This window comes from Oncorhynchus keta, chromosome 11 (assembly GCF_023373465.1).
Source record: "Oncorhynchus keta strain PuntledgeMale-10-30-2019 chromosome 11, Oket_V2, whole genome shotgun sequence".
Lineage (NCBI taxonomy): Eukaryota > Metazoa > Chordata > Actinopteri > Salmoniformes > Salmonidae > Oncorhynchus > Oncorhynchus keta.
Window position 1 is genome coordinate 24,496,702 of NC_068431.1, and position 24,755 is coordinate 24,521,456.

Genomic DNA, 24,755 nt, shown 5'->3' on the forward strand with positions numbered 1-24,755 from the left:
AAACAGGCTTCTCTGTATCTCCCTAACTCCCTCCCCAAACTCGTTTCCCCTCTTCCTCCCCCTCCAGGCCTTGTTTTCGGTCTCCCCGCTCCGTGCAGAACGAATGGCACAGATGTTGTTGGAGAAGACAGGACCCATTTGGTCCCCTTCCGTGCCCTCCTCTCCCAGCATGGGGCCTGAAACTTGTTTTTCAATCATTGTTTCCCCCCCAACTTCTTTTACCCCCCAAAGAAAAAAGAAGCACAGAGAAAGAGGAGGGTGAGAGTGAGAGAGCAAGGAGAGAGGCAAAAAAGAAAGAGGGAGGGAGGGAAGGGCATCACAAAGCTGGGGTGGAAGGAATATAAAGAAAAAACATTCTTTATAACAATCTCCAATAATTTAACGCAGGGAGGTCCAAGAGTTGTCAGGGGAGAGACTAGTTGAGTTGTGCCTGTTTGGACTTAAAGTCTATCATGGTAAGGCATGGTGCCTTAGGCTAGGAGCTTCAGTGTAGCGCTGTGTCATCCAGATAGGGAAGACACGGAGGCTAGAAGATGCAAGTTGGCAGGTGGCTGCTCTGGGTGACCTGGCTCTATATCTGGGCGGAAGGGTCACGCCAGTGTCAATGCCAATGTACCTGTATACCTGAGCCGGGACTGGCCGAGGGGTCAAAGACACCGGTCAAGGAGCATGTCCGTCATCGATTGGAACACCGGCAGCATCGGCCACACAGGGACAAGCCACACCGGAGAAAAGGTAAGCACCCCCCTTCCTTCCCCCTGACCTACCTCAGACATCTTTTGAGGGAAACCTGTACCATAGCAAAGAATGATTGATGAGTTCATTGGAGTTGTGGAGTGCTGATGCTAATAGCCTAGACAGTTCTCCATGTTCTCCATGTGCAGGATAGAAGTTGTGGAGTTAGGCTACATAATTAGTTAATAATGCAATTTGGTGTCTTAATTTATAATGCATTACTGATTAAGTAATATATTTGATATTTTATAATCTATTGACTAATTATATAACAGTACAGAAAGACATCAAGTTTGCATACAAAGTCAAATTAATGTTGGTCAATATGCATACATATTTTCTATCCAATTACTAATGAAAATGTAAATGCATATGAAAAATTATCAGTTATATGTGAATTATTTAAGGTTGTCATTTGCATGTTTGGTGTATTATTTAATCGTAGCCTGAGACCGCTATGCCTGCGCCAAGCTGTCATGAGAAACATTGCACTCAGCATGTGTCCCAGTGTGAGGACCAATGCGTGACATCTTTAAGATGGAAAACACTGAGAAATGTATTGGACGATTGATGGAAAACCAGTATGAGATGACTTGGGTCAGATTCACCGGCGTTGACTCTTGTTGCTGTATTTGCATCAATATTGTTGAAAACCTCAAACTGCAGCCAAAAAGTTTGGAATGTCGTTCTTCTTTCAACTTGTTTTAAGGAACAAGTGTTGCTCAAACAGATGACTTGGAATCTCTTCATGTTTAGAAATGAATCTACTAACGTGTTATTAGCAGCAGCGTGAAAATAAACATTTATTTATGTTTGTGTAACAAAATATATTGATTTACAAAATATTTTTATTAACAATTTCTTAACACATCTGTTTAGCATTCAATACACTAAGTTTAGCATGTAATTAACAATGAGCTTAAAGATCAATGTACTTCAAACATTTCTTGACTTACTCAAAATGTTTAACCTGACACAACTCAAATCTGGACCCCCTACAAAATCAACTGTAACTGTACTCTGCTATGGTAGTGCAACAGGTTTCCACAAAGGTTTTGAGTAATAACAGCACATTGGGATTTACAGTGTACCTTTGATGAAACAATAATATATCCTCAATCGAATTACTTTTTGTGATCATTGACCTGATTTTCAGTGTATAACTATAAAAATGATGTAGCACTGGATTGCTTCTGTTTTAAGATACATTTGTGTAGTGGTCCTTCAAAAGAGATTGCAAGTCAGTGGGGGCTCCTCAGAGGAGGGAGGGGAGGACCAACAACTCAGAGAATTTCAGAAAAATAGTGAAACATTAAAGTTATCCTTTTTAGATAAAACTATAGTAAATATATAATTGATTAAAACACACTGTGTTGCAATGAAGGTCTACTGAAGCCTCAACAGCACTGGGTAGGGTAGCACCATTGTGTAGCTGGAGAACAGCTAGTTTCCGTTCTCCTTTGGTTACGTTGACTTCAATACAAAACCTAGGGGTCTCATGGTTCTCATCCCCTTCCATAGACTTACACAGTAATTATGACAGCTTCCGGAGGATGTCCTCCAAACATATCAGAGCTCTTGCAGCATGAACTGACATGTTGTCCACCCAATCAAAGGATCAGAGAAATAATCTAGTACTGAAAGCATAAGCTACAACTATCTAGCACTGCAGTGCATAAAATGTAGTGAGTAGTTGACTCAAACAGAGAGAAAGACAATAGTTTAACCATTTAGAACAAATTAATTTCTTTAAAAATTAAGGAGAAGAAAGAAAGAGAGGGAGTTAGAGCTAGCTATATTTTGTTGTATTTTTTTCACGTTTCACTAGCTGGCTATGGCTACCCAACACTGGAACTCTTCCAAGTCAAGGTAAGCTTTTGGTTTTATTAATTTATTGCCACCAGGGCCTGCCGGTGTAACTGCTAAGCTGCTTGTTGAATGTACACTGTACTGCATGATTGTAGCGGGTTTACTAACGCGTTACTTTAGTAGCTAGGTTGACTATGACGTTACTAACGTTGTTAGCTAATATGGTGACAACGATGTTTAGCGGTTATGATGTGAAGGTTTGGCTTGGAAAGGTTTTTTCGTCTGGTCAAAGAGAGATGATGTGTTGTCACTGAAGAGTGCATAGATGCGAAAAGGAATTACACAACGAGCCAAATGTTCATGCTGTTTGTATGTGGCTACTATGAAAGAGACCTGTCTTTACCGTGTGATCAGGGGTGTATTCATTCCGCCGATTCTGTTGAAAAACATTTCTTAAATTAAATGAAACTGGGAAAAACATACATGGATTTGTCCTCTTGTTTGCAACGGTTGGACTAATGATACACCCTAGATCAGCTAGACGCAGGCAAAAGTGTGCAAGGCAGTATTGAATGTGTCACTGTCTGTCACATTGATTTCTCCAATTTTTCTTTCAATCTGTGCATCTACATTGTAAACGTTCATTCAAAGGCTAGGTTGGAGCGACCTCGTGAGTATAGGGAAAATGTTAGTGTCATGTAGAAGCCTAAACCTATTGATGTTACATTTGAGCTCTGTGAATGGAATATGAATGACAGTCATCCAATATGCTGTAATATAAATAAGGCCATGCTCATGAAAAAATTATCATCCTCATCTTAAAAGGCACCTGTTGCAAGTATATATATTGCTTTCTAGCTTGCTTGAAATAAAATTTTAAAAAACACTTCAAAAGCTTTTAGCATTAAGTCCCTCTTTTTAAACACATTATTTTTCTCATTCCATTAATCTCTCTCTCCCATTCCAACACCTCCTTGACCGTTGAGACTTCATAACATTAAAAGAGGTCAATTTTAAAGCCATCCCTCAGCACATCTTTAACCCACCACCATTTTCATGCATTGTGTTTAGGGCTAGCCATCTTCCTTCAGCCTCTCCAAACCTTTTGTTCATGGCTGAAATCTGGCCAATGCCACGGCCATCTGGCCAATGCCACAGCCATCTAGCCCGAGTTCTTGGATCAATATAAGCGTCCATCACCTCGACTGGGCCTTTCTAGACCGACACAATGGCAGGTTCACTAAACAACACTTTATCTATGTGGTATTTGGGAGGGAATTAACTACCAGTGGCAGTTTCCCCCTTTTATCTCTCTTTTCTCCCTCCGAGAGCCCTGTTTGCACAGGGGATCTTGGGTAATTGGGATAAGTAACTATTAGCTCCTGAAGTTGTTTTTCTTTTCTCTTCACAGCTATGCTCTAGCAGGACCTCCTTGTTGTTTCTGCTGTAATGTATCACTTGGTGATGACATCTGAGTGGATTTGTAGCAGGATGGAAAAAAGAGAGATCCATTTTGTCTCAATTAAAACTCTAAATACTAAAAGAACATTTGAATGCATATGTTATTCTTTAGAGATACTCTGTGTGAATCTGTAGGCTAGAGCAAGTCAAACCTCTCCATAAGTAATTTAAATTCAGTTGAGAAATAAGGCTGTCGATATGAGCAGATATTATTGTGATTGCATCTCTCTACAAAACAACTCCTTGCATTTCCAATTCCTTGTTGTGCAACATCTTTTCGGTTTAGATGAAATAATATGATGATAAACCATGAGATATGACATGATTGCAAGAACTGTAAAATCTCTTCAGTTCATTAGAGATGAGATCATATCATTTACATCTATTGTTAAGAAACATGGGAGCCTCCACATTTCCTGCCTCACCATGTAGGGTTGACAGAACTGCTGCTACAAATAAGAAACCATGGAAGAAAACATGGAAATTGAAGACCAGTCCACACGGCTGTTTGTATTATAAGCTTCTAAGAATGCTGGAAACCAAACATATAGGCAACCAATATAGCTTATGAGGATCAATATTGCTGTAGGGTACCAGAATTTATAACCCTGAAATTGGCACTTAAAATAAGGGAACATGTAAATAAATGTAAACGAATAAGGTAGGCTTTAAAGTGCCCCAGAAGCAAATTATCTTATTATTGCGTTTCAGGAAACAATTTATGTTCAAAGAGGACCACAATATATCCTGTTTAGCCTATGTATGCAGTGGCAGTCCTTTTTATTTCTTGCCATTTATGTTTGTAATGCTTAGCAGGTGTTAAAACGGTGGCATAAGCCCCTCATGCGATTAAAGTCATTTCCAGCAAGGGAGTTAACGTGGGAGTGTCGCTTTTCTAAAGCGGTGACTTGTTGCGGCTTCGCCTACCTCAATTCTGTCCGTATCATAGTCACGAGGGACTATTCCTAATTGCGTTGGCGCTTTGTTGGATCTAGATAAAGCGGTCGTCATTGTGTGACGGAATGGCAAACGAAACAAACATTGAAATATCTGAACAATTTTATTCATTCTTGATAAGAAATTTCTCAAATTGAAATTTGGTTCGTGCGTAAAAGTTGAAAGGAAACGAACGTCCTCAAGTGAAATAATATGCACCAGATAGGTCAACGATGCACTAAGAATTTGTTTACATGCTGTGTTTTGGTGACCTAACATTTAAAATGACGGAACAGGTGTTTACAAGACTGTTGGTATTTTTCGCAACTCTTGGCAACCTTGCAGGTAAGGCTTTTATTTTGATATGATATATGTAATGTAGGCCTATCTATGGTAAACATCGATTGTATGCCATATCTGATAATGCATTTAGTGTTAATTCTCATTATTGCTATAAATGAAATAAATAAAGTTTGTAATACCGTAGTTGTAGCCTATATTGGCTAGGTTATTGTTGCTTGGTTTGTGAGCTATTGAATGAATTGAACTCATTCTCAACAGAAGTTTCTCTCTCAACAAAATAACAGTTTACAAACAGAGACTCCAGTGGTATCAGAGCCCCCATTTGTTCATTGACAGGCGTAGCTTTTTAAAGCCAGACTTTAGGCTTAACTGTATGATCAATAGTTAATATAGTTATCTCCTGTTACTGATTTCTTTTTTAATCCCCTACTTTTTTCAACAAGAGAGGAACAAATGTATTTTTACATTTAATTGTCCTTCTTTTCAATTGCACTTTGTTGTTTAGTAAATAATCAACACTTGATCTAACCTACAGCACCTGCCTAGTCAGCCCATCTGTGTGACACACTATTGTTATTCCAATCAATATGGAAGTGACAATTTAGGAAAGATTTATTAGACTACTCTAGAGATTTTGAAAATAATAAACATGTAAAAATATAATATTCGATTTCAAAAAATAGTTGTAGGATTTTGAGATGTTTCTTCCTCACGAAATAGCTCTGTCCGAAAGAATATAGACTTTACATGGCAAGCCACAGACAAGATTATCTTATCCTATGATCAGGAGTAGGCCTATGGCTAGCCTAGTGTTGCAAATTACATCTGAAAACCTATGAAAAAGATCTTGACAGTCTTTGAAAGCATGTCATCTCATGCATGATGAAAGCATCCATCAGATAGCTGTTCTAGTTGCAATATTTTAATATAAAAATCAACACAGGCACATATAGCCCATCACAGATCAATGGCCAAAGTTTGTGATTTTTATCCAATAGTACATATCTGCAATTAAGCCTTAGAAACAATAGGGTATCATCCTCCTAAGTCTCTCCCATTGGCCCATGTGATTGACATGTTTTGACATTGCCATTCAATAAGGGCATTGTTGACAGGCCAGTAATAGCATGGTGTACACTGCCACTGCCCAACGCTCAGCGCACAGGTGACAGATTTCCCTTTGAGCCCTCTTGATTTTGTTTGTGTGAATGCGCTTTTGTTGCATAATTTATTGGGGGAGGGGGGGCGGCCTTTCGACTGGTTTAGCTTAGCCGGAGTCTCTGCTTGTTTGTGTTGGGTGTTCTTACTTAAGTGTGTGAGCTGACCCTGGACTAGGGGCACCCTCTGGGTGTGGTGTCTCTGTACTGTAAAAGTTCACTATTACTGACTCTTGCTCCACTTTGAGTTTGTTCATCTCTTCATCTGCCATTAGCCTCTGAGTCATACTGTACCACAATGTAGTCTCCATCACAATAAAACTCATTTTTGAAGGTGGGAGTTGCTTATGGTATGAAAAGCATTGGGGAGCCTCCCAATGGAGGCTCTTGTTGTATCTAGCCTTCAAAACTGACCCAAGATCGGGGGCGCTAGTGCTCATGCGTATGGAGTAGAAGCGTTCCTTCAAATCTCCTCTCCACTTATTTTAAAATCTTTAATTGTTACCATTTTAGTTTCAAGTTTGCAAAAAAATATATACACATTGTTTAGTATGTTTCCCAGGCACTAACTAGCAGCAAAAAAAGTTAAATATTGTGACGAAAACCAACAGAACAGCTAACACAAAATCTACACAGGCCCAACAAGCAGCAGCTAGCTCCATTTGAGTACTGAAGGTGACAACTCTCCAAATACCCAGCAACAAGATTCAATGTGTCAACAAATGAAAGAGGCTGTAATAAATCTATCAACGATCATTTTGACAGGCTCGAAACAAAGTTTGAGTCTCTAAAGACAGCACAGGCCGAACTGAAGAGCCGCATGGACACAGCCAATTAGGACTTGTCTGACCATGACACCCGGATCGGAGGCCTGGAAACCACCTGCGCACAGCTTAGAAAGAACAACAAGGCGCTCCAAGCCAAGGTTCTCGATTTAGAAGGCAGCAGTTGCAGGCTGAACATAAAACTTGTGGGGATTTTGGAGGATGAAGAACAAGGTTAACCCACAGAGTTCATGTCATAGCTCATTCCTAAGCTGCTGGGTGACGACAACTTCCCAAAACCTCTCATCATTGACCGTGCACACTGGTCTCTACAGGCGAATCCCTCACCCGGTGCCAAGCCACGCACCATAATTGCAAGGGTACATCGCTTTCAGGAAAAGGAGCTCATTCTACGACTTGGACGACAACGAGCTATGGAATACAAACGCCAAAAGGTTCTCATCTTCCCCGACTAAACCCTGGAGGCTCTAATCTATGGATTTCACATGACCTAGGAATCCAGATATGCACCTGTTGGTCACATATACCTTAAAAGAAAAGGTAGGGGCGTGGATCAGTGATAATTTGCCCACTGAAGTTGGTTATGACACCGAACTGCAGTCAGATCAAAATCCTGAGGTTCCCTTTGTGTTTGTGCAGAAATTCCTTGTTTGTGAACCCACAGTTTCATCAGCTGTCCGGTTTGCTGGTCTCTGACGATCCCGCAAGTGAAGCCAGATGTGGAGGTCCCGGGCTTGCGTGGTTACACTTGGTCTGCGGTTGTGAGTCCAGTTGGAAATATTTCCAAATTCTCTAAAACAACATTGGAGGCAGCTTATGGTAGAGAAATTAACATTAATTTCTCTGCCAACAGGTCTGGTGGATATTCTTGCAGTCAGCATGCCAGTTACACACTTCCTCAACTTGAGACATCTGTGGCATTTAGTTGTATGTCAAAACTGCACATTTTAGAGTGGCCTTTTATTTTCCCCAGCACAAGGTGCACCTGTATAATGGTCATGCTGTTTAATCCGCTTCTTAATATGCCACACCTATCAGGTGGATGGATTATCTTGGCAATGGAAAAATGCTCACTAATGCTCATTGCATTTACATTTTTGTTCAGTGTACATGTGGGTATGGGTAAAAGTAAGGCAGGCAGTTCGGATGCGGGAGGGGTTCACCGACACAGCTGATATAGGGAGAAGGGGGGAGAAAGATGAAGTGAGGGAGGGAGACTGTTATTGACAAAATAAGGTTGTTAAACACAAAGTGTTCAACAGGAATCTCTGTGTGTCAGTGTCCCCACCTGGGGTCCACAGTGTCCACACTAAGTGGCTACAGAGTACTTTATACTGAAAAACGGACACACACACTCACATCAGTGGCGGTCGGTGCCTTTTAAGATTAGGGAGGACAATTGTTATTGTTATGAACATGGCCTTATTTCTATTACAGCATATTGGATGACTGTCATTCATATTCCATTCACCCAGCTCAAGGTAACATCAATAGGTTTAGGCTTCTACATGACACTCATTTTCCCTATACCTATCATGAGGTTGCTACAACCTAGCCTATGAATGAAAGTTTAAAACGTAGGTGCACAGGTCGAGAGAAATTTGAGTAATCAAGGTAACGGTCATTGACACATTCAATACTGCCTTGCACAATCTTGCCTGTATCTATCTGATCTAGGCTGTAATCATTAGTCAGTTGCAAACAAGAGTTTCTATTGGACAAATTCAGGTATGTTTATATTTTTATTTTATTTAACCGTTATTTAATTAGGCAAGTCAGTTAAGAACAAATTCTTATTTACAATGATGGCCTACCAGAAGGAAAAAGGCCTCCTGCGGGGATGGGGGCCTGGAATTAAAAATTAATACAATACAAATATAGGACAAAACACACATCACAACAAGAGACAAGACTCCACTCCATAAAGAGAGACCGAAGAAGACAACATAGCAAGGCAGCAACACATGACAACACAGCATGGTAGCAACATAACATCAACAACATGGTAGCAACAAAACATCATAGCAGCACAAAACATGGTACAAACATTATTGGGCACAGACAACAGCACAAAGGGCAATAAGGTAGAGACAACAATACATTACACAAAGCAGCTAGTGTTTGTTGCAGCTCATTCCAGTCACTAGCTGCTGAAAAGAGGGAGTGACCCAGGGATGTGTGTGCTTTGGGGACCTTTAACAGAATGTGACTGGCAGAACGGGTGTTGTATGTGGAGGATGAGGGCTGCAGTAGATATCTCAGATAGGAGTGATGCCTAAGAGGGTTTTATAAATGTGCATCAACCAGTGGGTCTTGCGACAGGTATACATAGATGACCAGTTAACAGAGGAGTATAGAGTGCAGTGATGTGTCCTATAAGGAGCATTGGGGGTAAATCTGATGGCCGAATGGTTAAGAACATCTAGCTGCCCGAGACCACCCTTACCTGCCGATCTATAAATTATGTCTCCGTAATCTACCATGGGTAGGATGGTCATCTGAATCAGGGTTAGTTTGGCAGCTAGGATGAAAGAGGAGCGATTACGATAGAGGTAACCAAGTCTAGATTTAACTTTAGCCTGCAGCTTTGATATGTGCTGAGAGAAGAACAGTGCACCGTCTAGCCATACTCCCAAGTACTTGTATGAGGTGACTACCTCAAGCTCTAAACCCTCAGAGGTAGTAATAACACCTGTGGAAATAGGGGCATTCTTCTTACCAAGCCACATTACCTTTGTTTTGGAGGTGTTCAGAACAAGGTTAAGGGTAGAGAAAGCTTGTTGGACACTAAGACAGCTTTGTTGTAGAGCATTTAACACAAAATCCAGGGAGGGGCCAGTTGAGTGTAAGACTATCATCTGCATATAAATGAATGAGAGCTTCCTACTGCCTGAGCTATGTTGTTGATGTAAATTGAGAAGATTGTGGGGCCTAGGATCGAGCCTTGGGGTACTCCCTTGGGTACAGGCAGTGGCTGAGATGGCAGATTTTCTGACTGACCCCTCAGAGACACCAATACTCCTTAGCCGGCCCAGAATAATGGGATGGTCTACCGTATCAAAAGCTTTGGCCAAGTCAATAAAAAAAGCAGCACAATATTGCTTAGAATCAAGGGCAATGGTGACCTCATTGAGGACCTTTAAGGTTGCAGTGACACATCCCTAACCTGAGTGGAAACCAGATTGCATACCCGAGATAATACTATAGACATCAAGAAAGCCAGTCAGTTGATTATTGACAAGTTTTTCTAATACTTTTGATAAACAGGGCAAAATAGAAATAGGCCTATAACATTTAGAATCAGCTGGAACTCCCCTTTAAATAAAGGACAAACTGTGGCTGCCTTCCAAGCAATGGGAACCTCCCCAGAAAGGATATACAGGCTTGGTGATGATAGGGGCAGCAACCTTAAAGAAGAAAGGGTCTAAACCATCTGACCCAGATGTTTTTTGGGGTTCAAGTTTAAGGAGCTCCTTTAGCACTTCGGACTCAGTCACTGCCTGCAGGGAGAAACTTTGTAGCGGGGCAGGTGAAAACGAGGGAGAAGCATCGGGGATAGTCGCATTAGAAAAGGTGGGAGATGAGGAAATGTTGGATGGGCAAGGAGGGTTGGCTGAGTCAAATAGGAATCCTGACTTAATGAAGTGGTGATTAAAGAGCTTAGTCATGTGCTTCTTGTCAGTAACAACCACATCATCAACATTAAGGGACATGGGCAGCTGTGACACGGGGAGGCTTTATTATCCAGGTCTTTAACCGTTTTACATAACTTCTTGGGGTTACAGAGAGAGAACTGCTCCTTAAAATAACTAACTTTGGCCTTTGGCCTGAGTGCACTTATTTCTCATTTGCCTGAACGATAGCCAGTCAACCTGAGTATGCGTGTGCTGAGCCTTTCGTCAAATGTAATTCTTAAGGTGGAGTAACTCTGCAAGATCACGGTCGAACCAGGGGCTGAACCAGTTTTGAATTCACATTTTCTTTATGGGGGTGTGTTTGTTAACAATACCACTGAAAATATAAAAAAGAAGGTCCAAGCATCATCGACAGAGCTGATCAAACTGATTCTATACCATTTTACAGAGGCCAGTTCATGAAGGAAGGCTTGCTCATTCAAGTTTTTTAGCAAGCATCTATGACAAATCAGGACAGGTCCTTTCACTGAGCAGCCATTGCGAACACAGACTGTAAAACAGTGATCACTAAGGTCATTACAGAAAACTCCAGACTGATACCTATCAGGATTATTTCTGAGGATAACTTCGAGGAGACTAGCCTTTTTTTGGGGTGTTTGGAGTCATACCTTGTGGGATTGGTAATAATGTGAGAACTATTTAGGGAGTCCCATTGCTTTAGGACTTGGTCAGATGGTTTAAGCATGTCCAGGTTTAAGTCACCTAGCAGGACAAATTCAGACTTAGTGTAAGGGGTCAGGAGAGAGCTTAGGGCAGGTAAGGTATGGGCTGGTTCTGATGGAGGATGATAGCACCCAGCAACAGTCAACAAAGAGCTATTTGAAAGTTTAATGCTTAAAACCAGCAAATCAAATTATTTGGGGACAAACTTGGTGGAGACAACTGAGCACTGAAGGGGATCCTTGGTAAATATTGCCACTCCCCCACCTTTGGATGATCTGTTTTCCAGAAAGGTTAACATCAGTATTCAAAACACTCTTCCTTAAAATCTCTTGAAGCTAGGGGGCACTATTTTTATTTTTGGAAAAATAACGCTCTCAAAGTAAACAGCCTATTTCTCAGGACCAGATGTTAGATTATGCATATAATTGACAGCTTAGGATAGAAAACACTCTAATGTTTCCAAAACTGTAAAAATATTGTCTGTGAGTATAACAGAACTGATATTGCAGGCGAAAGCCTGAGAAAAATCCAATCAGGAAGTGACTCTTATTTTGAAACCCCTGTCTTTCTATGCATCCCTATTGCCAATTGAAAGGGATATCAACCAGATTCCTTTGTCTGTGGCTTCCCTAAGGTGTCTACAGCCTTTAGATGTAGTTTCAGGCCTTTATTTTGAAGAATGAGCGTAAACGTCCACATTGCATAAGTGGTCAGTTGTTGGCTCTGTGTGATTTTTGCGCAAAACAGAGAGGTAGCCATTTTTCCTCCCTGTCCTAGTGAAAAGCCAACTGTCCCGGTTGATATATTATCGAATACATATTTGAAAAATACCTTGCGGATTGATGATAGAAAACGTTTGCCATGTTTCTGTCGATATTATGGACATAATTAGGAATTTTTGTCGTGACCGCGTTGTCGTGACCGCTATTTCCGGTGGATTCCTGGGCATAATGCATCATAATGCATGTTCAATTCTCGGGCCGACTCTTTTCTCTGTATATATCAATGATGTTGCTCTTGCTGCGGGCGATTCCCTGATCCACCTCTACGCAGACGACACCATTCTATATACTTTCGGCCCGTCATTGGACACTGTGCTATCCAACCTCCAAACGAGCTTCAATGCCATACAGCACTCCTTCCGTGGCCTCCAACTGCTCTTAAACGCGAGTAAAACCAAATGCATGCTTTTCAACCGATCGCTGCCTGCACCCGCATGCCCGACTAGCATCACCACCCTGGATGGTTCCAACCTTGAATATGTGGACATCTATAAGTACCTAGGTGTCTGGCTAGACTGCAAACTCTCCTTCCAGACTCACATCAAACATCTCCAATCAAAAATCAAATCCAGAGTCGGCTTTCTATTCCGCAACAAAGCCTCCTTCACTCACGCTGCCAAGCTTACCCTAGTAAAACTGACTATCCTACCGATCCTCGACTTCGGCGATGTCATCTACAAAATGGCTTCCAACACTCTACTCAGCAAACTGGATGCAGTCTATCACAGTGATTTGTCACTAAAGCACCTTATACCACCCACCACTGCGACTTGTATGCTCTAGTCGGCTGGCCCTCACTACATATTCGTCGCCAGACCCACTGGCTCCAGGTCATCTACAAGTCCATGCTAGGTAAAGCTCCACCTTATCTCAGTTCACTGGTCACGATGGCAACTCCCATCCGTAGCACGCGCTCCAGCAGGTGTATCTCACTGATCATCCCTAAAGCCAACACCTCAACGCCTTTCGTTCCAGTACTCTGCTGCCTTGACTGGGATTGTAAAATCGCTGAAGTTGGAGACTTTTATCTCCTCTCCAACTTCAAACATCAGCTATTATCGCTGCAGCTGTACATAGTCTATAGGTAAATAGCTCACCCTTTTCACCTACCTCATTCCCATACTGTTTTTATACTGTTTTTATTTATTTACTTTTCTGCTCTTTTGCACACCAATATCTCTACCTGTACATGCCCATCTGATCATTTATCACTCCAGTGTTAATCTGCAAAATTGTATTATTCGCCTACCTCCTCATGCCTTTTGCACACATTGTATATAGACTGCCCATTTTTTTCTACTGTGTTATTGACTTGCTAATTGTTTACTCCATGTGTAACTCTGTGTTGTCTGTTCACACTGCTATGCTTTATCTTGGCCAGGTCGCAGTTGCAAATGAGAACTTGTTCTCAACTAGCCTACCTGGTTAAATAAAGGTGAAATAAAAATAAAATAAAAAAATCAAACTAACGGAGGTATTTGGATTAAAAAAATATCTTTATGGAAAAAAAGGAACATTTGCTGTCTAACTGGGAGTCTCGTGAGTGAAAACATCCGAAGATCACCAAAGGTAAACTATTAATTTGATTGCTTTTCAAAAATACGTTTGACATGTTTCCTCGATCATTACGGATACTATTTGGAATTTTCGTCTGCGATGTCGTGACCGCTCGAGCCTGTTGATTTCTGAACATACCTCCATTTGTTTGGCGCGTTATTTTGGATATAAAAATAATCTTTATGGAACAAAAGGAACATTTATTGTGTAACTGGGAGTCTCGTAAGTGCAAATATCCGAAGATCATCAAAGGTAAGTGATTTAATTTATTGCTTTTGGTCACAAAAGTCAGAATCTACTTGGCTGCTAGCTGTTTGTAATATTTTGTCGACTGAGAGAGATGTGCTCACATAAACGCTTGGATAGCCTTCGCCGAAAAGCTTTATTGAAATCTGACACGCTAGGTGGATTAACAACAAGCTTAGCAGTGTTTTGCTATATTGCACTTGTGATTTCATGAAAATTAAATATTTTTAGTGAATTAATTTGAAATTTGGCGCTCTGCAATTCAGTGGTGGTGGATGAAAATGATACCCCTAACGGGATGGGTGCATCAAGAAGTTTTAACACTGCTGCACCTGCAGAGTGGTTGTTGTCATATGATAACCAGATATTGTTACCCCATTTATTTTTCCAAAAAGCTAGATCGGAGGAACAAGCATGAGTCTCTTATAGAAAGTAAAAGTCTGCATTAAACTGTTTGCAATACAGGAAAATAGCCTTATGTTTAAGTAAATAACGAATACCCCTGACATTAATTGATCAAAGAGATAAAGACATAAACTTCAACCAACAACCTTGTTATGCCAATATAAGCTTTCCCTAAGTATAAGTATCTCAAAAGGATTTCCATCCCATTATTAACCTCCAACAAAAAACAAACACATACTGGTCATACAGTTACCAAAGTATTCTTACTCCCAAAGGGGGAGACACTGTACATATTTTACAATAGGTAGATATTCACCCATAGTCAGTGTTTAGTTTACCAGTTCTCAGATCAGCCTTTTCTCATTCAAGTGTTTGTGTACATTTTGTATAATAAACGGGTGTTTGAGTAGGCTAAACCAGCTAGCTGCAGTCGCTAGCTAATTAAGTGAAAATGAAAGTGAAAAAATATGGCTAGCTCTCTCTATTGCTCTCTCGCTTTTTCGCTTCATTTTTTGAGAAATTAATTTGTTCAAAGCTGTTGAACTATTGTCTTTCTCTTTGTGGCAAACATTTTATGCACTGCAGTGCTAGCTAGCTGTACCTTATGCTTTCAGTGCTTGGTTAATTCTCTGATCTTTTGATTGGGTGTCCCCTGTGGCTCAGTTGGTAGAGCAAGGCACTTGCAATTCCAGGGTTGTGGGTTTGATTCCCAAGGAGGACCAGAAAGAAAATGTATGTACTCACTATTGTAAGGTGTTCTGGATAAGAGCATCTGCTAAATAACTAAAATGGAAGGAGCCACAGCCCACACAGTTATACACCTGAGCCTTCTTACTGCAGAACACAATCAATTCATCAGATTGATGCAGGTATGGGTTGTAGGGCATCTTAGTGTTCTACATTTTTTCAATATGGGTAACTCGTAAAATAGCCTGTTTTGAACTGTATGCTAAGAGAGAAGTAGAAATCAAAAGGAGGGAAACTGGGAATTGCTAAGTAAATGGAAGAATACTCTTATTGCAATGTGCGTTGCTCTTAAAAGAGCCTTTGGTTGTGCAATGTGTAGTCTATCGCAAAAGATGTTGCCTGGGAAATGGCACCCTCCTAGTAGAAGTAGGAGGTGACGGTCTCCCGCACAGGGATTGCCTCCCGTGCTGCGTTGTAGGCCCCCATCCTTGCATCATCCTGCAGAGTAGCAGACATCTCCTCTCGCACACAGCACTGAGTCCTCGTGGCCATCCTCATGAAGTTACAGGATGCAGGACACATGTAGCCTTCACACGCCTCTGCGTTAGTAGGGTGGACCCCGATGACTCGTTGGTACCTCCGCCACTGGGACGCAAGAATGCCGAAGGTGCACTCGACTGTCAGCCTGGCTCGGGAGAGGCGGTAGTTGAAGACCATGTTCCTCCTGAAAAGGAGCCTCATCTCCCATGAAGACATGGGGCTGGGGTCCCGGGTGCTCTGCTCCTAGAATCAGGCTGTCTTCGGGAAGGTCCAGGAGGCCATGACCATGGAGGAATTCATGCCTGTCCCTTGGTTGGGAAATATCTCTCATTACAAATGGTAACATTGGATAGATAGATCGATAGATAGATGCATGTGCGCACACGTGCATGTGACAACAGAAGGATCATATCAAGGATGGCATCGCAAATTAATACATAAATATCACTTGAAGCTTGATGGTGAGTTTGAATCAGATGTGTGGTGCTATGGCAAAAACCAAAATGTGCACCTCTTTGGGTCTCCAGGACCAGGTTTGAGAACCACTGCTCTTGGGACATTCATTGGGACCTCTTCATCCGCAGACAGGTTTTCACAGCTCTCTGTATCTGAGGACAGAAAACATCACAAAGAAACAGGCTTCAGTATACTGAAATTAGAAAGCACTGAATATTATGTTGCTATTATCTCTGTCCTCAGTTTTTCTCTCGAAGGACTGAAACTACACAAAAGTACCTGCCCTATCCAGAGTAGCCTACTCTCTCCCTTCTTTGACAGCTTGAGCTGCTAATCCTTTCACCCTCTTCCATTGCTGTTAGCTATCTAGCTAGCTACCTACCTACAAATATATTTAGAGTGTGGGTTTTACATTTATTTACAAGATAGCTAGCTAATATGAAGTTAGGTAGCTATCTGGTGATTTATTTAATTCACATAGCTAGCTAGCTATACAGTATGTAAAGGTGGCTAGATAGCTAGCTATGTTAGCAGTTCATTTGAGCTAGCCTGCCTGCAATACTGTAGCTAGCTAGCTTTACCTAGAATGCTTTTCCAACAGTCTTAAAGGAGTTCCCACATATGCTGAGCATTTGTTGGCTGCTTTTCCTTTACTCTGCCGTCCAACTCATCCCAAACCATTTCAATTTGTTTGATAGTGCGGCGCGCAATAGCGCGGCACACAATTGGCCCAACGTCGTCCGGGTTTGGTCGGGGTAGGCCGTCATTGTAAATAAGAATTTGTTCTTAACTGACTTGCCTAAAGGTTAAATAAAAAAATAGCCCTTACACAGCCTTGAGGTGTGTTGGGTCATTGTCCTGTTGAAAAACAAATTATAGTCCCACTAATCGCATACCAGATGGGATGGCACATCGCTGCAGAATTCTGTGGTAGCCATGCTGGTTAAGTGTGCCTTGAATTCTAAGTAAATCACTGACAGTGTCAACAGCAAAGCACCATCACACCTCCTCCATGCCTCACGGTAGGAGCCACACATGCAGAGATCATCCGTTTACCTACTCTGTGTCTCACAAAGACACGGCGGATGGAACCAAAAATCGCAAATTTGTAGTCATCAGACCAAAGGACAGATTTCCACTGGTCTAATCAAATCAAATGAAATGTTATTTGTCACATGCATTGATTACAACAGGTGTAGACCTTACAGTGAAATGCTAACTTACAAGCCCTTAACCAACAATGGATTTTTAAGAAAAATACCTAAAAAAAGAATCATGTTTATTGCTCCTGTTTTTTGGCCCAATCAAGTTTTTTCTTCTTATTGGTGTCCTTTAGTAGTGGTTTCTTTGCAGCAATTTGACCATGAAGGTTTGATTCAAGCAGTCTCCTCTGAACAGTTGATGTTGAGATGTATCTGTTACTTGAACTCTGTGAAGTGTTTATTTGGGCTGCTATTTCTGAGACTGGTAACTCTAATGAACGTATCCTCTGCAGCAGAGGTAACTCTGGGTCTTCCTTTCCTGTGGTGGTCCTCATGAGAGCCAGTTTCATTGGGCTGACTCTTCTCTGTATATATCAATGATGTCACTCTTGCTGCAGGTGATTCTTTGATCCACCTCTTCGCAGATGACACCGTTCTTTATACATCTGGCCTGTCTTTGGACACGGTGATAACAAACCTCCAAACGAGCTTCAATGCCATACAACACTCCTTCCGTGGCCTCAATCTGCTCTTAAATGCTATTAAAACTAAATGCATGCTCTTCAACCGATCACTGCCTGCACCAGCATCACTACTTTGGACGATTCTGACTTAGAATATGCGGACAACTATAAATACCTAGGTGTCTGGCTAGACTGTAAACTCTCCTTCCAGACACATATTAAGGATCTTCAATCCAAAATAAAATCTAAAATCAGCTACCTATTTCGCAAACAAAGCCTCATTCACTCATGCTGCCAAATATACCCTTGTAAAACGGACTATCCTACCGATCCTTGACTTATGCGATGCCATTTACAAAATAGCCTCCAACACTCTGCTCAGCAAATTGAATGCAGTCTATCACAGTGCCATCCGTTTTGTCAACAAAGCCCCATATACTACCCACCACTGCGACCTGTATGCTCTCGATGGCTGGTCATCGCTACATATTCGTCGCCAGACCCACTGGCTAAAGGTCATCTATAAGTCTTTGCTAGGCAAAGCTCTGCCTTAACTCAGCTCATTGGTCACCATAATAACACCCACCCGTAGCACGCACTCCAGCAGGTATATTTCTCTGGTCATCCCCAAACCTAACACCTCCTTTGGACTCCTTTTCTTCCAGTTCTCTGCTGCCAATGACTGGAACGGTTTGCAAAAATCACTGAAGTTGGAGAATTATATCTCCCTCACTAACTGTCAGAGCAGCTTACCGATCGCTGTACATAGCCCATCTGCAAAAAAAACATCCAACCAACCACCTACTTCATCCCCAAATTTGTGTTTGTTTTTCTGCTCTTTTGCACACCAGTATTTCCACTTGCACATCCTCATCTGCACAACTATCACTCCAATGTTAATTGCTAAATTGTAATTACTTCACCACTATGGCCTATGTATTGCCTTACCTCCTTACTTCATTTGCACACACTGTACACATGTTTTTATATTGTGTTATTGACTGTACATTTGTTTATCCCATGTGTAACTCTGTGTTGTTGATTTTGTCTCACTGCTTTGCTTTATCTTGGTCAGCTCGCAGTTGTAAATGAGAACTTCTTCTCAACTGGCCTAGCTGGTTAAGGTGAGAAGAAAAAAAATCAGATTTCTGATTTGTTTAACACTTTTTTGGTTACTACATGATTCCATATTTGTTTTTTCATAGTTTTGATGTCTTTACTATTATTCTACAAACTACAAAATAGTAAAAATAAAGAAAAACCCTGAAATGAGTCGGTGTCCAAACTGAGTTGGTGTCCATACTTTGACTGGTATTGTATGTCACCAGTAGGCCAAGTAATTGTACCGTTAATACCTGTCATTTGGTTACATTGATTTCTGTTAATGCATGTATCATTTAATAATTTACCGTTCTCATTCTTAGAGGTGAAACATAGTTTGCATAGTTCAAAACCTTGTGAGAAACCAGTAGTTTTATTTTCATAACCATTTATGAGTTTTGTACATTTTGCAATTGTCTTTTGTTTGGCGTGAGCAATGAGCATGTCTCTGTCTGGTTTCTCTGTCCTGATAATGTTCAGGCAACGTGCACGTCTGAAGTACCTGGACTGCTGCACGCGAATTTAGGAAAGTGCCCATTTGGGATGTCTGAGTTCTGATGATCCCATATATACAGTTGAAGTCAGAAGTTTTACATACATTTAGGTTGGAGTCATTAAAACACGTTTTTCAACCACTCTACAAATTTCTTGTTAACAAACTATAGTTTTGGCAAGTCGATTAGGACATCTACTTCATGCATGACACAAGTAATTTTTCCAACAATTGTTTACAGACAGTTTATTTCACTTATAATTCACTGTATCACAATTCCAGTGGGTCAGAAGTATAAATACACTAAGTTGACTGTGCCTTAAAAACATCTTGGAAAATTCCAGAAAATTATGTCATGGCTTTAAAAGCTTCTGACAGGCTAATTTACATAATTTGAGTCAATTGGAGGTGTACCGGTGGATATATTTCAAGGCCTACCTTCAAACTCAGTGCCTCTTTACTTGACATCATGGGAAAATCAAAAGAAATCAGCCAAGACCCCAGAAAACAATTGTAGACCTCCACAAGTCTGGTTCATCCTTGGGAGCAATTTCCAAACGCCTGAAGGTACCACGTTCATCTGTATAAACAATAGTACGTAAATATAAACACCATGGGACCACGCAGGAAGGAGACGCGTTCTGTCTCCTAGAGATGAACGTACTTTGGTGTGAAAAGTTCAAGTCAATCCCAGAACAACAGCAAAGGACCTTGTGAAGATGCTAGAGGAAATCGTACAAAAGTATCTATATCCATAGTAAAATGAGACCTATATCGACATAACCTGAAAGGCCGCTCAGCAAGGAAGAAGCCACTGCTCCAAAGCTGCCATAAAAAAGCCAGACTACGGTTTGCAACTACACATGGGGATAAAGATCGTACTTTTTGGAGAAATGTCCTATGGTCTGATGAAACAAAAATAGAACTGTTTGACCATAATGACCATCGTTATGTTTGGAGGAAAAAGGGTGAGGCTTGCAAGCTGAAGAACACCATCCCAACCGTGAAGCACAGGGGTGGCAGCATCATGTTGTGGGTGTCCTTTGCTGCAGGAGGGTCTGGTGCACTTCACAAAATAGATGGCATCATGAGGTAGGAAATTATGTGGATATATTGAAGCAATCCCGTACATACGACTAATACAACTTGAACTTGAAAGAACCTGCATTTTCAGCAGGATATTTTCTACTGGTTTTATTTGTTAGCTTTAGGCCTATCTATTTGACTTTGTTGACAATGGAAATTATAGGCCTACTGCTTCTCATGGGAAACAACTATGATTTAATCGTCTTGGATCCCATTCGATGCGAAATGCATAGTATGCATTGTAATAGTAATAAACTATTTTCAGATCTTCTGTGAATTAACAGACGCAATAGCCTACTTTGACACAACCTGAATTTCTCCATCTTTCCTCCGTCCACTGTTCTTGTTCCTTCCAGGTTCCAGACTGAGGACGGATGTGGTGGAGGTGCGCCCGCGGATTGTCCACCACCCCTCAGATGTGGTGGTCAAGGTAGGCAGCCCCGCCACCCTCTCCTGCCGCGCCGACGGCACACCCGAGCCCTCCATTGAGTGGCTCCGCAATGGCCAGCCCCTGGAGATGGACAAGCTGGACAGCCAATCGCGGCCCATCGTCCTATCGGAGGGCAGCCTTTTTTTCCTCAGCGTGGTGCCAGGGAGGCGGAGTCAGTCACATGAGGGTGTGTATACCTGCATGGCAAGGAACAGCGCTGGCAAGGCTACCAGCCGCAACGCCTCCCTCTATATCGCAGGTAAGACTGTGGGTATGTCTTTCAAATTAGATGGACATGCGTATCTTGTTATAAATTCCAAGATGCCATGCAGAAATAATTGCACAGTAGGATGGAGAGGTACCATGTTATAAAGAGGTCCCACTGTTATAGATCATGTGAGTTAAGAGACTATGTATCAGTCTCAGCAGTGGGCAGACTAACTAATAAACCACTCAAGGGCTTGATTGGCTGACTCAGGTGTGCTCATACTGAGATGGAACCAAAGCCACACACAGCTGCCTTCTAAGCATTTAAAAACACTATGCCAGATGCATATGAACATCTGGCCTTAGAATACATTCTGTTGTCTTGGTTGGATGGCCCTCTGTGGCTCCTACATCCTGTCCTATTAACTTCTCTCCCTCCATGCTGATCTTAAATGTGATATCAAGCTGATATATTATCCTTCAGGTCCACAGAAAGCCCGCAGTAACCACAGACCCCTGCTCCAGAGAGAAAGCGAGAGACATTGAGATTGTCCGCGTGATTGCTGGGTAGAATTATTATTATATATATTTTTTATTTATTTTTTATTTAACTAGGCAAGTCAGTTAAGAACAAATTCTTATTTACAATGATGGCCTACCAAAAGGCCAAAGGCCTCCTGTGGGGACCGGGGCTGGGATTTAAAAATATATATATTTTATGTATATATGTATAGGTCAAAACACACATTACGACAAGACACAACACAACTCTACATAAAGAGAGACCCAAGACAACAACACAGCATGGCAGCAACACATGACAACACAGCATGGTAACAATATGGTAGCAGCACAAAACATGGTATAAACATTATTGGGCACAGACAACCGCACAAAGGACAAGCAGGTAGAGACAACAATACATCACGCAAAGCAGCCACAACTGTCAGTAAGAGTGTCCATGATTGTCTTTGTCTTTGAATGAAGAGATTGAGATAAAACTGTCCAGTTTGAGTGTTTGTTGCAGCTCGTTCCAGTCGCTAGCTGCAGCAAACTGAAATTAAAGGGTGTCCAAAATCAACGTTTACCACATTCCCGGGACAAACACTGCTAATTTACCCCTAACCCCCAGCCTCTGTTTGCACACAAAATAGGGTCACCCACAGAGCACTGGATTCCTGAGCTGGCTGGTATAATTAGTGGCTGATTGACTTGTTGGGGGGACTTCCCTGGAGCAGTACGTGGTGGAGGCATGGAGCCATTGGCACTTTACTTTCGATTGAGTTATAGAAGCAGATCGATTGTAGTATAGTTTGCGTTTAACCTTTTATTTATCCAGGTTAGTCTCAATAAGATAATTGTGCAATTGTGACCTTTTGTAAGTAATAGTTGAACTGGTTCGGTTCGTAGCCTCTACAGTCATGAACCATGTAGCACTGTTAATTCAAGAGTTGTGCTAAAGTTCTCTATCATAGCTAGACAATTATTGAGTTCAAGAATACCCGTAATACATGTTAAAGAAGTCCAGCCTTGGATGAAGAGTGGAGATATTCCAGTAGTAGTTTATGGCACTAGACCATTGTAACCATACATGTGACCAAGTAGACGCCAAATACTTTTTGTCTCATGATTCCATGTGGTGTCACAACATAGGTATTGCATTAGGACATCAGTGAAGATTTAAACAGACATCCTAAACATGTGGTAATGTACACATTCAAGGGGAAAATACCATTGTCTCTGTCCTTTTGGATATAATGGAAGGGAGCTCCTTAGACCATCAACTGAAATGGTTCACAGTGACTCTTAACGATTGAGTAAACATGACAAGTCCCTGCAAAGACGTCAGGCTTGTCTGTCATGTACTTGTGTTAATATCAATGTAGACGGGTGAAATTTGCTCTATGAATTGTTTGGGACCTCTGGGGAATATATGAGGTTGTTGATGGGGCAACACTGGACAAAAGCACTGTGTATTCCGTGTATAAAATATATGGATATTTAGAGCTGTGCGATGTGGTCCAAAACGTATAGTGTGATATGGTGTGGTAATGGTACTGTGAAATAAGATAAATAATTAGATTAGTTTATTATAAGCCTTGCAAATTTTCGGTGGTCAAAAGTCAAGTCAAGCAGGCAGTGGTGCGTGTGGTGCTGGGCACATGTTTCCCAGGCAATGTTTATTAACTACAGGCTTGTAGACTGACTTTGACTTTGTTATCCAATGTAATGTTATGGCCTTGTGCACCAGCTAGTCTCAAACCCACTGTTTATGAATGGACGACCTCTGTGTGTTCTTTCAGCTCTACGTGAGGACTTCCGGGTGCAGCCCTGTGACGTGGAGGTGGCTGTGGGGGAGGTGGCGGTGATGAACTGCAGCCCGCCGGTAGGCCACCCCGAGCCCAATGCCACCTGGAGAAAAGACGGGGTCCCCATCAACAACACCAATCCGCACTACACTGTGAGACCTCCTTTATAACATAGCTACATGCTTTGTAGGGCTTTCTTTCTATGCTTCTTGAAATTAGAAATTGACAATGGGACAGTTGTCAGTGTGCATTTGTGTGCAGTAAATGTATTTTCAAGACACTATGGTTTTTCCATAATATGGAACAGATGTTCTATATTATTGTAATTCATTTTTTGATCTAATTTCCAGAGGTGGCAGGAGCTGAAATGCATACTGTTTTGAATACTTATTTCTCGAATCGAATCGGTGGTAACAGGGTATTGACAACAGAGGGCACTGTTGTAAAACATTTTGATTAAAACCACAGGCTGCTTCATACATTTTCCTCCATTATTAATAAAAGAGGACATGTCACCTTGGATGAAGAACTATCCCCCACAAAATCCTTGTTTATTTGTAACTGTATGTGCATGATCCCCATATGATCTATAGGAACTGAATGGGAAGTTGATAATCGCCCCAGCCCAGAAAAATGACTCTGGCCTGTACATCTGTGTGGCCTCCAACACTGTGGGAGTAAGAGAGAGCAGGGCCGCCCGCCTGTCTGTCCAAGGTAAGATGAACCCTGACTCCATGTACAGGACCATTTTAGCAATAACCTTTTTTACCATACTGAGCCAAGCTGTACTTTGCTGGCCTGGTTATGCATCCACCATAGTTGCTGGAAATGAAAATGTGAAAAGAACAGAGTCCACATAGTACAGTTTGGGTCGGTACATCAGTGTGAAAAAGGTATGTCAGTGTTTGCTATTGATATAAGGGATAGCATGGAATTGAATGCTTAGAGATATGATATGAATAACCATCATTTGTGTATTTGCCCATGCTTTCTCCATCCCCAGCCAAGCCAGTGTTGGTGCTGAAGCCTCAGGATGTGTCGGTGGGGACAGGAGAGTCTGCCCAGTTCTACTGCGAGGCTAAAGGAGACCCCATGCCAGCTGTGGAGTGGAGCCGAGTGCAGGGCCCTCTGCCCAACGGCAGGTCTGATTCTTGATTAAAAAAAAAAAAAACGTTATTGTCCATTAAATCTACACTAGAAACTGTTCTTGACATGAGGTTTACAACATGTGGTTTGTATGCATGAC

The 24,755-nt window shown here is 41.6% G+C and overlaps 1 protein-coding gene across 3 annotated transcripts in view; it reads left to right on the top strand.

Moving 5' to 3' along the window:
• Positions 1-313: 313 nt before the first annotated feature.
• Positions 314-24,755, top strand: part of LOC118390663 (roundabout homolog 1-like) — a 43,912-nt gene continuing 19,470 nt past the window's right edge. For 2 of the 3 annotated variants that reach the window (XM_052529789.1, XM_052529791.1), the window contains exons 1-5: positions 314-735; positions 20,920-21,252; positions 23,504-23,661; positions 24,103-24,223; positions 24,513-24,651. In XM_052529789.1, coding sequence (XP_052385749.1) covers positions 534-735; positions 20,920-21,252; positions 23,504-23,661; positions 24,103-24,223; positions 24,513-24,651 — 953 coding nt within the window. In that variant the 5' untranslated portion in view covers positions 314-533. Of the gene's footprint in view, positions 736-4,873; positions 5,287-20,919; positions 21,253-23,503; positions 23,662-24,102; positions 24,224-24,512; positions 24,652-24,755 lie in introns of those variants that run through there. The other variant, XM_052529790.1, reaches the window with a different exon arrangement.